At 43.2% G+C, this 16,188-nt stretch overlaps 1 protein-coding gene across 4 annotated transcripts in view; it reads right to left on the reverse strand.

The window, feature by feature from the left end:
- ryr1b (ryanodine receptor 1b (skeletal)) overlaps positions 1-16,188 on the reverse strand; it is a 275,237-nt gene that overhangs the window by 177,269 nt on the left and 81,780 nt on the right. For all 4 annotated transcript variants that reach the window (XM_071360277.1, XM_071360276.1, XM_071360275.1 and 1 more), the window contains 5 exons: positions 16,021-16,168; positions 15,423-15,628; positions 14,884-15,058; positions 11,495-11,703; positions 2,687-3,030 (listed from right to left, as the gene is read on the reverse strand). In XM_071360277.1, coding sequence (XP_071216378.1) covers positions 2,687-3,030; positions 11,495-11,703; positions 14,884-15,058; positions 15,423-15,628; positions 16,021-16,168 — 1,082 coding nt within the window. The remainder of the gene's footprint in view (positions 1-2,686; positions 3,031-11,494; positions 11,704-14,883; positions 15,059-15,422; positions 15,629-16,020; positions 16,169-16,188) is intronic.

Genomic DNA, 16,188 nt, shown 5'->3' on the forward strand with positions numbered 1-16,188 from the left:
GTTCTTCTCTACACATCCTCATCAGTCACTACTAACCCTCTGTCCTCCTCTACACATCCTCATCAGTCACTACTAACCCTCTGTCCTCTACACATCCTCATCAGTCACTACTAACCCTCTGTTCTCCTCTACACATCCTCATCAGTCACTACTAACCCTCTATTCTCTACACATCCTCATCAGTCACTACTAACCCTCTGTCCTCCTCTACACATCCTCATCAGTCACTACTAACCCTCTGTTCTTTACACATCCTCATCAGTCACTACTAACCCTCTGTTCTTTACACATCCTCATCAGTCACTACTAACCCTCTGTTCTCTACACATCCTCATCAGTCACTACTAACCCTCTGTTCTCTACACATCCTCATCAGTCACTACTAACCCTCTGTTCTCTACACATCCTCATCAGTCACTACTAACCCTCTGTCCTCCTCTACACATCCTCATCAGTCACTACTAACCCTCTGTTCTCTACACATCCTCATCAGTCACTACTAACCCTCTGTTCTCTACACATCCTCATCAGTCACTACTAACCCTCTGTCCTCTACACATCCTCATCAGTCACTACTAACCCTCTGTCCTCTACACATCCTCATCAGTCACTACTAACCCTCTGTTCTCTCTACACATCCTCATCAGTCACTACTAACCCTCTGTTCTCTACACATCCTCATCAGTCACTACTAACCCTCTGTCTCTCTACACATCCTCATCAGTCACTACTAACCCTCTGTTCTCTACACATCCTCATCAGTCACTACTAACCCTCTGTTCTCTACACATCCTCATCAGTCACTACTAACCCTCTGTCCTCTACACATCCTCATCAGTCACTACTAACCCTCTGTTCTCTACACATCCTCATCAGTCACTACTAACCCTCTGTCCTCTACACATCCTCATCAGTCACTACTAACCCTCTGTTCTCTACACATCCTCATCAGTCACTACTAACCCTCTGTCCTCTACACATCCTCATCAGTCACTACTAACCCTCTGTTCTCTACACATCCTCATCAGTCACTACTAACCCTCTGTTCTCTACACATCCTCATCAGTCACTACTAACACTCTGTCCTCCTCTACACATCCTCATCAGTCACTACTAACCCTCTGTCCTCTACACATCCTCATCAGTCACTACTAACCCTCTGTTCTCTACACATCCTCATCAGTCACTACTAACCCTCTGTCCTCTACACATCCTCATCAGTCACTACTAACCCTCTGTTCTCTACACATCCTCATCAGTCACTACTAACCCTCTGTCCTCTACACATCCTCATCAGTCACTACTAACCCTCTGTTCTCCTCTACACATCCTCATCAGTCACTACTAACCCTCTGTTCTCTACACATCCTCATCAGTCACTACTAACCCTCTGTTCTCTACACATCCTCATCAGTCACTACTAACCCTCTGTCTCTCTACACATCCTCATCAGTCACTACTAACCCTCTGTTCTCTACACATCCTCATCAGTCACTACTAACCCTCTGTCCTCCTCTACACATCCTCATCAGTCACTACTAACCCTCTGTTCTCTACACATCCTCATCAGTCACTACTAACCCTCTGTCCTCCTCTACACATCCTCATCAGTCACTACTAACCCTCTGTTCTCTACACATCCTCATCAGTCACTACTAACCCTCTGTTCTCTACACATCCTCATCAGTCACTACTAACCCTCTGTTCTCTACACATCCTCATCAGTCACTACTAACCCTCTGTTCTCTACACATCCTCATCAGTCACTACTAACCCTCTGTTCTCTACACATCCTCATCAGTCACTACTAACCCTCTGTTCTCTACACATCCTCATCAGTCACTACTAACCCTCTGTTCTCTACACATCCTCATCAGTCACTACTAACCCTCTGTTCTCTACACATCCTCATCAGTCACTACTAACCCTCTGTCCTCCTCTACACATCCTCATCAGTCACTACTAACCCTCTGTTCTCTACACATCCTCATCAGTCACTACTAACCCTCTGTCCTCCTCTACACATCCTCATCAGTCACTACTAACCCTCTGTTCTCTACACATCCTCATCAGTCACTACTAACCCTCTGTTCTCCTCTACACATCCTCATCAGTCACTACTAACCCTCTGTCCTCCTCTACACATCCTCATCAGTCACTACTAACCCTCTGTTCTCCTCACATCCTCATCAGTCACTACTAACCCTCTGTTCTTCTCTACACATCCTCATCAGTCACTACTAACCCTCTGTTCTCTCTACACATCCTCATCAGTCACTACTAACCCTCTGTTCTCTACACATCCTCATCAGTCACTACTAACCCTCTGTCCTCCTCTACACATCCTCATCAGTCACTACTAACCCTCTGTCCTCCTCTACACATCCTCATCAGTCACTACTAACCCTCTGTCCTCTACACATCCTCATCAGTCACTACTAACCCTCTGTTCTCCTCTACACATCCTCATCAGTCACTACTAACCCTCTGTTCTCCTCTACACATCCTCATCAGTCACTACTAACCCTCTGTTCTCCTCTACACATCCTCATCAGTCACTACTAACCCTCTGTTCTCCTCTACACATCCTCATCAGTCACTACTAACCCTCTGTCCTCCTCTACACATCCTCATCAGTCACTACTAACCCTCTGTCCTCTACACATCCCCATCAGTCACTACTAACCCTCTCTTCTTGCCCTTCTCTGACATCGCGTCCTTCTCTATCTCGGGCGTCTCCTTGGCGACAGACGGTTCCTTTTCCTTCTCTTCCTGCTCCTTCTTACTGGCCGACTTCTTCAGAACCTCAAACTCCGAGTCCGGCTCCACCTCCAGAACCTCGTCCTCGTGGATGGTCAACGTGCGGGTCAGGGGCGTGGTCCCGGCTGTGATCTTGAAGACCTCGTCAAACTCCACGGGCATGCTCAGGCGGAGGAACAGCATGTCAGTGTTAGCATTCTGGGAGCCAAACGTCTTGTGGGTTAGCTTCAGGCAGGGAGCGCTGTCCACCGTCCCGTCCACACGGGACACCTGGAGGGGGAGAGAAGAAGAGAGAAGAAGAGAGAAGAAGAACGAAGAAGAGAGAAGAAGAGAGAAGAGCGAAGAAGAGCGAAGAAGAGGAGAGCTCCATGAACAACAGTGACAGGGAAATACTGGATAACTCCTAGATCACTAAAGAAATCTCCAGTCTCCTCACTAGAACCTCCTGCTAAACATATTCCCTGCAAATGCCAAGTATCACTTACTATTGTTGCGTATCTCAAGTCATACCTACCAGCAATCAACATACTCTGGAAGTATCATATTTCTCCAATGGATTACTGAATACATGTCTCGTCTACTGTATATACAGTGAGGGAAAAAAGTATTTGATCCCCTGCTGATTTTGTACGTTTGCCCACTGACAAAGAAATTATCAGTCTGTAATTTTAATGGTAGGTTTATTTGAACAGTGAGAGACAGAATATCAACAAAAAAATCCAGAAAAACGCATGTCAAAAATTTTATAAATTGATTTGCATTTTAATGAGGGAAATAAGTATTTGACCCCTCTGCAAAACATGACTTAGTACTTGGTGGCAAAACCCTTGTTGGCAATCACAGAGGTCAGATGTTTCTTGTAGTTGGCCACCAGGTTTGCACACATCTCAGGAGAGATTTTGTCCCACTCCTCTTTGCAGATCTTCTTCAAGTCATTAAGGTTTCGAGACTGACGTTTGGCAACTCGAACCTTCAGCTCCCTCCACAGATTTTCTATGGGATTAAGGTCTGGAGACTGGCTAGGCCACTCCAGGACCTTAATGTGCTTTTTCTTGAGCCACTCCTTTGTTGCCTTGGCCGTGTGTTTTGGGTCATTGTCATGCTGGAATACCCATCCACGACCCATTTTCAATACCCTGGCTGAGGGAAGGAGGTTTTCACCCAAGATTTGACGGTACATGGCCCCGTCCATCGTCCCTTTGATGCGGTGAAGTTGTCCTGTCCCCTTAGCAGAAAAACACCCCCAAAGCATAATGTTTCCACCGCCATGTTTGACGGTGGGGATGGTTTCTTGGGGTCATAGGCAGCATTCCTCCTCCTCCAAACACGGCAAGTTGAGTTGATGCCAAAGAACTCCATTTTGGTCTCATCTGACCACAACACGTTCACCCAGTTGTCCTCTGAATCATTCAGATGTTCATTGGCAAACTTCAGACGGGCATGTATATGTGCTTTCTTGAGCAGGGGGACCTTGCGGGCGCTGCAGGATTTCAGTCCTTCACGGCGTAGTGTGTTACCAATTGTTTTCTTGGTGACTATGGTCCCAGCTGCCTTGAGATCATTGACAAGATCCTCCTGTGTAGTTCTGGGCTGATTCCTCACCATTCTCATGATCATTGCAACTCCACGAGGTGAGATCTTGCATGGAGCCCTAGGCCAAGGGAGTTTGACAGTTCTTTTGTGTTTCTTCCATTTGCGAATAATCGCACCAACTGTTGTCACCTTCTCACCAAGCTGCTTGGCGATGGTCTTGTAGCCCATTCCAGCCTTGTGTAGATCTACAATCTTGTCCCTGACATCCTTGGAGAGCTCTTTGGTCTTGGCCATGGTGGAGAGTTTGGAATCTGATTGATTGATTGCTTCTGTGGACAGGTGTCTTTTATACAGGTAAGAAACTGAGATTAGGAGCACTCCCTTTAAGAGTGTGCTCCTAATCTCAGCTCTTTACCTGTATGAAAGACACCTGGGAGCCAGAAATCTTTCTGATTGAGAGGGGGTCAAATACTTATTTCCCTCATTAAAATGCAAATCAATTTATAACGTTTTTGACATGCGTTTTTCTGGATTTTTTTGTTGTTATTCTGTCTCTCACTGTTCAAATAAACCTACCATTAAAATTATAGACTGATCATTTCTTTGTCAGTGGGCAAACGTACAAAATCAGCAGGGGATCAAATACTTTTTTCCCTCACTGTAAGAAACACTTGAAACAGAGCACTTCAGCCGCTCTGAAGAGGTCCAGTACAGTAACACAGTGTGGCGGGATGTTTCCCTCTCTATCGCTAACTAAATAAGGATGATTCCCTCTCTATCGCTAACTAAATAAGGATGATTCCCTCTCTATCGCTAACTAAATAAGGATGATTCCCTCTCTATCGCTAACTAAATAAGGATGATGCCCTCTCTATCGCTAACTAAATACGGATGATTCCCTCTCTATCGCTAACTAAATAAGGATGATTCCCTCTATATCGCTAACTAAATAAGGATGATTCCCTCTCTATCGCTAACGAAATAAGGATGATTCCCTCTCTATCGCTAACTAAATAAGGATGATTCCCTCTATATCGCTAACTAAATAAGGATGATTCCCTCTATATCGCTAACTAAATAAGGATGATTCCCTCTCTATCGCTAACTAAATAAGGATGATTCCCTCTCTATCGCTAACTAAATAAGGATGATTCCCTCTATATCGCTAACTAAATAAGGATGATTCCCTCTCTATCGCTAACTAAATAAGGATGATGCCCTCTCTATCGCTAACTAAATACGGATGATTCCCTCTCTATCGCTAACTAAATAAGGATGATTCCCTCTATATCGCTAACTAAATAAGGATGATTCCCTCTCTATCGCTAACTAAATAAGGATGATTCCCTCTATATCGCTAACTAAATAAGGATGATTCCCTCTCTATCGCTAACGAAATAAGGATGATTCCCTCTCTATCGCTAACTAAATAAGGATGATTCCCTCTATATCGCTAACTAAATAAGGATGATTCCCTCTATATCGCTAACTAAATAAGGATGATTCCCTCTCTATCGCTAACGAAATAAGGATGATTCCCTCTCTATCGCTAACTAAATAAGGATGATTCCCTCTATATCGCTAACTAAATAAGGATGATTCCCTCTCTATCGCTAACTAAATAAGGATGATTCCCTCTATATCGCTAACTAAATAAGGATGATTCCCTCTCTATCGCTAACTAAATAAGGATGATTCCCTCTATATCGCTAACTAAATAAGGATGATTCCCTTTATATCGCTAACTAAATAAGGATGATTCCCTCTCTATCGCTAACTAAATAAGGATGATTCCCTCTAAATAAAGCCTCCAACTAAATAAGGATGATTCCCTCTAAATAAAGCCTCAAACTAAATAAGGATGATTCCCTCTCTAAATAAAGCCTCCAACTAAATAAGGATGATTCCCCCTCTAAATAAAGCCTCTAACTAATAAGGATGATTCCCTCTAAATAAAGCCTCCATCTAAATAAGGATGATTCCCTCTAAATAAAGCCTCCAAATAAATAAGGATGATTCCCTCTAAATAAAGCTTCTAACTAAATAAGGATGATTCCCTCTCTAAATAAAGCCTCTAACTAAATAAGGATGATTCCCTCTCTAAATAAAGCCTCCAACTAAATAAGGATGATTCCCTCTCTATCGCTAACGAAATAAGGATGATTCCGTCTCTATCGCTAACTAAATAAGATTGATTCCCTCTCTAAATAAAGCCTCTAACTAAATACGGATGATTCCCTCTCTATCGCTAACTAAATAAGGATGATTCCCTCTATATCGCTAACTAAATAAGGATGATTCCCTCTATATCGCTAACTAAATAAGGATGATTCCCTCTCTATCGCTAACGAAATAAGGATGATTCCCTCTCTATCGCTAACTAAATAAGGATGATTCCCTCTCTATCGCTAACTAAATAAGGATGATTCCCTCTATATCGCTAACTAAATAAGGATGATTCCCTCTATATCGCTAACTAAATAAGGATGATTCCCTCTCTATCGCTAACTAAATAAGGATGATTCCCTCTATATCGCTAACTAAATAAGGATGATTCCCTCTCTATCGCTAACTAAATAAGGATGATTCCCTCTCTATCGCTAACTAAATAAGGATGATTCCCTCTAAATAAAGCCTCCAACTAAATAAGGATGATTCCCTCTAAATAAAGCCTCTAACTAAATAAGGATGATTCCCTCTCTAAATAAAGCCTCCAACTAAATAAGGATGATTCCCCCTCTAAATAAAGCCTCTAACTAATAAGGATGATTCCCTCTAAATAAAGCCTCCAACTAAATAAGGATGATTCCCTCTCTAAATAAAGCCTCCAACTAAATAAGGATGATTCCCTCTAAATAAAGCCTCCAACTAAATAAGGATGATTCCCTCTAAATAAAGCCTCTAACTAAATAAGGATGATTCCCTCTCTAAATAAAGCCTCTAACTAAATAAGGATGATTCCCTCTAAATAAAGCCTCTAACTAAATAAGGATGATTCCCTCTCTAAATAAAGCCTCCAACTAAATAAGGATGATTCCCTCTAAATAAAGCTTCTAACTAAATAAGGATGATTCCCTCTCTAAATAAAGCCTCTAACTAAATAAGGATGATTCCCTCTCTAAATAAAGCCTCCAACTAAATAAGGATGATTCCCTCTCTATCGCTAACGAAATAAGGATGATTCCGTCTCTATCGCTAACTAAATAAGATTGATTCCCTCTCTAAATAAAGCCTCTAACTAAATAAGGATGATTCCCTCTCTATCGCTAACTAAATAAGGATGATGCCCTCTCTATCGCTAACTAAATACGGATGATTCCCTCTCTATCGCTAACTAAATAAGGATGATTCCCTCTATATCGCTAACTAAATAAGGATGATTCCCTCTCTATCGCTAACTAAATAAGGATGATTCCCTCTATATCGCTAACTAAATAAGGATGATTCCCTCTCTATCGCTAACGAAATAAGGATGATTCCCTCTCTATCGCTAACTAAATAAGGATGATTCCCTCTATATCGCTAACTAAATAAGGATGATTCCCTCTATATTGCTAACTAAATAAGGATGATTCCCTCTCTATCGCTTACGAAATAAGGATGATTCCCTCTCTATCGCTAACTAAATAAGGATGATTCCCTCTATATCGCTAACTAAATAAGGATGATTCCCTCTATATCGCTAACTAAATAAGGATGATTCCCTCTCTATCGCTAACTAAATAAGGATGATTCCCTCTATATCGCTAACTAAATAAGGATGATTCCCTCTCTATCGCTAACTAAATAAGGATGATTCCCTCTCTATCGCTAACTAAATAAGGATGATTCCCTCTAAATAAAGCCTCCAACTAAATAAGGATGATTCCCTCTAAATAAAGCCTCTAACTAAATAAGGATGATTCCCTCTCTAAATAAAGCCTCCAACTAAATAAGGATGATTCCCCCTCTAAATAAAGCCTCTAACTAATAAGGATGATTCCCTCTAAATAAAGCCTCCAACTAAATAAGGATGATTCCCTCTCTAAATAAAGCCTCCAACTAAATAAGGATGATTCCCTCTAAATAAAGCCTCCAACTAAATAAGGATGATTCCCTCTAAATAAAGCCTCTAACTAAATAAGGATGATTCCCTCTCTAAATAAAGCCTCTAACTAAATAAGGATGATTCCCTCTAAATAAAGCCTCTAACTAAATAAGGATGATTCCCTCTCTAAATAAAGCCTCCAACTAAATAAGGATGATTCCCCCTCTAAATAAAGCCTCTAACTAATAAGGATGATTCCCTCTAAATAAAGCCTCCAACTAAATAAGGATGATTCCCTCTCTAAATAAAGCCTCCAACTAAATAAGGATGATTCCCTCTAAATAAAGCCTCCAACTAAATAAGGATGATTCCCTCTAAATAAAGCCTCTAACTAAATAAGGATGATTCCCTCTCTAAATAAAGCCTCTAACTAAATAAGGATGATTCCCTCTCTAAATAAAGCCTCCAACTAAATAAGGATGATTCCCTCTCTATCGCTAACGAAATAAGGATGATTCCGTCTCTATCGCTAACTAAATAAGGATGATTCCCTCTCTAAATAAAGCCTCTAACTAAATACGGATGATTCCCTCTCTATCGCTAACTAAATAAGGATGATTCCCTCTATATCGCTAACTAAATAAGGATGATTCCCTCTCTATCGCTAACTAAATAAGGATGATGCCTTCTCTATCGCTAACTAAATACGGATGATTCCCTCTCTATCGCTAACTAAATAAGGATGATTCCCTCTATATCGCTAACTAAATAAGGATGATTCCCTCTCTATCGCTAACTAAATAAGGATGATTCCCTCTCTATCGCTAACTAAATAAGGATGATTCCCTCTCTATCGCTAACGAAATAAGGATGATTCCCTCTCTATCGCTAACTAAATAAGGATGATTCCCTCTATATCGCTAACTAAATAAGGATGATTCCCTCTATATCGCTAACTAAATAAGGATGATTCCCTCTCTATCGCTAACGAAATAAGGATGATTCCCTCTCTATCGCTAACTAAATAAGGATGATTCCCTCTATATCGCTAACTAAATAAGGATGATTCCCTCTCTATCGCTAACTAAATAAGGATGATTCCCTCTAAATAAAGCCTCTAACTAAATAAGGATGATTCCCTCTCTAAATAAAGCCTCCAACTAAATAAGGATGATTCCCCCTCTAAATAAAGCCTCTAACTAATAAGGATGATTCCCTCTAAATAAAGCCTCCAACTAAATAAGGATGATTCCCTCTCTAAATAAAGCCTCCAACTAAATAAGGATGATTCCCTCTAAATAAAGCCTCCAACTAAATAAGGATGATTCCCTCTAAATAAAGCCTCTAACTAAATAAGGATGATTCCCTCTCTAAATAAAGCCTCTAACTAAATAAGGATGATTCCCTCTCTAAATAAAGCCTCCAACTAAATAAGGATGATTCCCTCTCTATCGCTAACGAAATAAGGATGATTCCGTCTCTATCGCTAACTAAATAAGGATGATTCCCTCTCTAAATAAAGCCTCTAACTAATAAGGAGGATTCCCTCTCTAAATAAATCCGAAAGCATATTGAAATGCATTTTTTGTAAGAAATGTGCTATATAAATAAAGTTTGATTTGATTTCAATAAGTTAGATTTCAATAAGTTAGACTCAACGAACCCTGTCAGATACATGATACCCCAAATCATATTATCCTGGTCATTAAGTCAACTACCACAATGTATTGGTGGTTATTGGGTCTGTACCACAATGTATTGGTGGTTATTGGGTCTGTACCACAATGTGTTGGTGGTTTTTGGGTCAGTACCTCAATGTGTTGGTGGTTATTGGGTCAGTACCTCAATGTGTTGGTGGTTATTGGGTCAGTACCTCAATGTGTTGCTGGTTATTGGGTCAGTACATCAATGTGTTGGTGGTTATTGGGTCAGTACCTCAATGTGTTGGTGGTTATTGGGTCTGTACCTCAATGTATTGGTGGTTATTGGGTCAGTACATCAATGTGTTGGTGGTTATTGGGTCAGTACCTCAATGTGTTGGTGGTTATTGGGTCAGTACCTTAATGTGTTGGTGGTTATTGGGTCAGTACCTCAATGTGTTGGTGGTTATTGGGTCAGTACCTCAATGTGTTGGTGGTTATTGGGTCAGTACCTCAAGGTGTTGGTGGTTATTGGGTCAGTACCTCAATGTGTTAGTGGTTACTGGATCAGTACCTCAACGTGTTGGTGGTTATTGGGTCAGTACCTTAATGTGTTGGTGGTTATTGGGTCAGTACCTCAATGTGTTGGTGGTTAATGGGTCTGTACCTCAATGTGTTGGTGGTTATTGGGTCAGTACCTCAATGTGTTGGTGGTTATTGGGTCAGTACCTCAATGTGTTGGTGGTTATTGGGTCAGTACCTCAATGTATTGGTGGTTAATGGGTCTGTACCTCAATGTGTTGGTGGTTATTGGGTCAGTACCTTAATGTGTTGGTGGTTAATGGGTCTGTACCTCAATGTGTTGGTGGTTATTGGGTCAGTACCTCAATGTGTTGGTGGTTATTGGGTCAGTACCTCAATGTGTTGCTGGTTATTGGGTCTGTACCGCAATGTGTTGGTGGTTATTGGGTCTGTACCACAATGTGTTGGTGGTTATTGGGTCAGTACCTCAATGTGTTGGTGGTTATTGGGTCAGTACCTCAATGTGTTGGTGGTTATTGGGTCAGTACCTCAATGTGTTGGTGGTTATTGGGTCAGTACCTTAATGTGTTGGTGGTTATTGGGTCAGTACCTCAATGTGTTGGTGGTTTTGGGTCTGTACCTCAATGTGTTGGTGGTTAATGGGTCTGTACCTCAATGTGTTGGTGGTTATTGGGTCTGTACCTCAATGTGTTGGTGGTTATTGGGTCAGTACCTCAATGTGTTGCTGGTTATTGGGTCTGTACCTCAATGTGTTGGTGGTTATTGGGTCAGTACCTCAATGTGTTGGTGGTTAATGGGTCTGTACCTCAATGTGTTGGTGGTTATTGGGTCAGTACCTCAAGGTGTTGGTGGTTATTGGGTCAGTACCTCAATGTGTTAGTGGTTACTGGGTCAGTACCTCAATGTGTTGGTGGCTATTGGGTCAGTACCTCAATGTGTTGGTGGTTATTGGGTCAGTACCTCAAAGTGTTGGTTGTTATTGGGTCTGTACCTCAATGTGTTGGTGGTTAGTTGGCACAGGGGCGAACTGTGGCAGGCTCTTGCTGAACCACATGGTAATGTCTCTCTTCATGTTGATGGCAAATGGTTCGAAGCCCTCCTGGAGACCACAGATGGCGAAGTAGCGCAGACTGCTGACGTTCTGACCCAGGTTGATCCTGCCCACCTGAGACAGGCCCAGGGTACACACTGGGATGAAGCCTGAAGAGGTAGAAGGGGAGGGTTAGGTTCACTACATACAGCAGTGCCCTACATTACACCAGGGCTCGTAGGGAAGTGGAGCTGCAGGAGAATTCATTTGACTATGGCCCATAGGGAAGTGGAGCTGAAGGAGAATTCATTTGACTAGGGCCCATAGGGAAGTGGAGCTGAAGGAGAATTCATTTGACTAGGGCCCATAGGGAAGTGGAGCTGAAGGAGAATTCATTTGACTAGGGCCCATAGGGAAGTGGAGCTGAAGGAGAATTCATTTGACTAGGGCCCATAGGGAAGTGGAGCTGAAGGAGAATTCATTTGACTAGGGCCCATAGGGAAGTGGAGCTGAAGGAGAATTCATGGAACAATGTTTGTTACTGCTTTAATGGAACCATGCGTGTTCCTGCTGCACACACTGTAGCTCCCCAGACCTATAGATACTGTATTAAACCATCGTGTAGCTCCCCAGACCTATAGATCCTGTATTAAACCACCCTGTAGCTCCCCAGACCTATAGATCCTGTATTAAACCACCCTGCAGCTCCCCAGACCTATAGATCCTGTATTAAACCACCCTGTAGCTCCCCAGACCTATAGATCCTGTATTAAACCACTCATTATCTCACCAGACCTATAGATCCTGTATTAAACCACCCATTATCTCACCAGACCTATAGATCCTGTATTAAACCACCCTTCAGCTCCCCAGACCTATAGATCCTGTATTAAACCATCTTGTAGCTCCCCAGACCTATAGAGCCTGTATTAAACCACCCTGCAGCTCCCCAGACCTATAGATCCTGTATTAAACCATCCTGTAGCTCCCCAGACCTATAGATCCTGTATTAAACCATCCTGTAGCTCCCCAGACCTATAGATACTGTATTAAACCACCCATTAGCTCCCCAGACCTATAGTTCCTGTATTAAACCATCCTGTAGCTCCACAGACCTATAGATCCTGTATTAAACCATCGTGTAGCTCCCCAGACCTATAGAGCCTGTATTAAACCACCCATTAGCTCCCCAGACCTATAGTTCCTGTATTAAACCATCCTGTAGCTCCACAGACCTATAGATCCTGTATTAAACCACCCTGTAGCTCCCCAGACCTATAGATCCTGTATTAAACCACCCATTAGCTCCCCAGACCTATAGTTCCTGTATTAAACCATCCTGTAGCTCCACAGACCTATAGATCCTGTATTAAACCATTGTGTAGCTCCCCAGACCTATAGAGCCTGTATTAAACCACCCATTAGCTCCCCAGACCTATAGTTCCTGTATTAAACCATCCTGTAGCTCCACAGACCTATAGATCCTGTATTAAACCACCCTGTAGCTCCCCAGACCTATAGATCCTGTATTAAACCACCCTGCAGCTCCCCAGACCTATAGATCCTGTATTAAACCACCCTGTAGCTCCCCAGACCTATAGATCCTGTATTAAACCACCCATTAGCTCCCCGGTACTATAGATCCTGTATTAAACCACCCTGCAGCTCCCCAGACCTATAGAGCCTGTATTAAACCACCCTGCAGCTCCCCAGACCTATAGTTCCCGTATTAAACCACACTGCAGCTCCCCGGTACTTTAGAGCCTGTATTAAACCACCCATTAGCTCCCCAGACCTATAGATCCTGTATTAATCCATCCTGTAGCTCCCCAGACCTATAGATCCTGTATTAAACCATCCTGTAGCTCCCCAGACCTATAGAGCCTGTATTAAACCACCCTGCAGCTCCCCAGACCTATAGATCCTGTATTAAACCATCCTGTAGCTCCCCAGACCTATAGATCCTGTATTAAACCATCTTGTAGCTCCCCAGACCTATAGAGCCTGTATTAAACCACCCTGCAGCTCCCCAGACCTATAGATCCTGTATTAAACCATCCTGTAGCTCCCCAGACCTATAGATCCTGTATTAAACCATCTTGTAGCTCCCCAGACCTATAGAGCCTGTATTAAACCACCCTGCAGCTCCCCAGACCTATAGATCCTGTATTAAACCACCCTGCAGCTCCCCAGACCTATAGATCCTGTATTAAACCACCCATTAGCTCCCCAGACCTATAGATCCTGTATTAAACCACCCTGCAGCTCCCCAGACCTATAGATCCTGTATTAAACCACCCTGCAGCTCCCCAGACCTATAGATCCTGTATTAAACCATCCTGTAGCTCCCCAGACCTATAGATCCTGTATTAAACCACCCATTAGCTCCCCGGTACTATAGATCCTGTATTAAACCACCCTGCAGCTCCCCAGACCTATAGTTCCCGTATTAAACCACCCTGCAGCTCCCCGGTACTTTAGAGCCTGTATTAAACCACCCATTAGCTCCCCAGACCTATAGATCCTGTATTAATCCACCCTGCAGCTCCCCAGACCTATAGATCCTGTATTAAACCACCCTGTAGCTCCCCAGACCTATAGATCCTGTATTAAACCACCCATTAGCTCCCCAGACCTATAGAGCCTGTATTAAACCACCCTGCAGCTCCCCAGACCTATAGATCCTGTATTAAACCATTTTGTAGCTCCCCAGACCTATAGATCCTGTATTAAACCATCTTGTAGCTCCCCAGACCTACAGATCCTGTATTAAACCACCCATTAGCTCCCCAGACCTATAGAGCCTGTATTAAACCATCTTGTAGCTCCCCGGTACTATAGATCCTGTATTAAACCACCCATTAGCTCCCCAGACCTATAGAGCCTGTATTAAACCACCCTGCAGCTCCCCAGACCTATAGATCCTGTATTAAACCACCCATTAGCTCCCCAGACCTATAGATCCTGTATTAAACCACCCTGCAGCTCCCCAGACCTATAAAGCCTGTATTAAACCACCCTGCAGCTCCCCAGACCTATAGAGCCTGTATTAAACCACCCTGCAGCTCCCCAGACCTATAGTTCCTGTATTAAACCACCCATTAGCTCCCCAGACCTATAGAGCCTGTATTAAACCCCCCTGCAGCTCAGACCCCTACATTGTGTATATTAAACCACCCTGCAGCTCAGACCCCTACATTGTGTATATTAAACCACCCTGCAGCTCAGACCCCTACATTGTGTATATTGAACCACCCTGCAGCTCAGACCCCTACATTGTGTATGTTGAACCACCCTGCAGCTCAGACCCCTACATTGTGTATGTTGAACCATGACAACACCTCTATTACCTTCTCCTATCTCTATGTCCTTGAAAGCCATGTCGGAGCCAGAGTCGCTGATGAGCATCTCTCCGTTCAGGGTGAACATAATGTTCTGTTCGGTCAGGTCGATCATACACCCCACCACGTCACCTGACTGCCACTGGCGACCAAACGGGTCATTACCCACGTGCCAGCGCTGGGCCTAGAGGGACAAACAAACTCAAAGTTAGATAAATAAAAGTTAGATAAATATGAAACTATGAGAAAGTAAAATAAAATGTATTAATACATTGGTTTGGTAAAACATTTGTAAAAAAAACAACATGTCTGGACTAATGGTATGGGCCTTCATAAAGAGTATAGGAATACAGCTACACAGAGACACATGAACTCGAATGCTTTCGTCATTTGTTTGGGCGAGTAGCATGGGTAAAAAGACACAATTTCCTCCAGAGAATTGTGTCTGTTGTCCATCATCAATTTACATGAAATCCCTATGTGTCCCTAGCCTAACCTAGACAGCCAATGTGATTGAGTTCTTTAGACTGGCAGTGTTTGTGACATACCGTTTTTCCGTTGAAGACCCAGGCCAGCTCGTCTGCTCCCAGCTCATTGTCAGCTCTGACGTTCGGTCGGGCCCAGCCCACTCTCATCTCTTCGGTCGTCACCGCCTCAAATTCAAAGTACCACTTCCCAGACGTGACCGCGTAGGACTTCTCAGCACGGAAGATGCGCACCTTATCCCCACGCACGTCATCCAGGCCAAGGCCAGCTAGAGAGAGAGAGGGAGACAGAGAGAGAGAGACAGAGAGAGAGAGAGAGAGAGAGAGAGAGAGAGAGAGAGAGAGAAGAGAGAGAGACAGAGAAAGACAGTGAGAGAGAGAGAGAGAGAGAGACAGTGAGAGAGAGAGAGAGAGAGAGAGAGAGAGAGAGAGAGAGAGAGAGAGAGAGAGAGAGAGAGAGAGAGAGAGAGAGAGAGAGAGAGAGAGAGAGAGAGAGAGAGCGAGACAGTGAGAGAGAGAGAGTGAGAGAGAGAGAGAGAGAGAGAGAGAGAGAGAGAGAGAGAGAGAGAGAGAGAGAGAGAGAGACGGAGTGAGATATTCAAGTATGGAGACTTCATTTCTCCTCCTGTCCTTCATTAGTAAGACAACACTATAGACTCACTGCTCTCCTGGTCTGGAGGCTCGATGTTGTATCCGTAGCCAATGAGAGTGCGTACAGCGTTATTGACGCTGTCTCGGTTGGTCTTCTTGGTTCTCTCATCCAGCAGGTTATAAGGAACCAGACGTGGGTTACGCTTGTTCATGATGTCCTGGGCACAGGAAGAAAACA

Source organism: Salvelinus alpinus, chromosome 22 (genome assembly GCF_045679555.1).
Source record: "Salvelinus alpinus chromosome 22, SLU_Salpinus.1, whole genome shotgun sequence".
NCBI classification, from domain to species: Eukaryota; Metazoa; Chordata; class Actinopteri; order Salmoniformes; family Salmonidae; genus Salvelinus; species Salvelinus alpinus.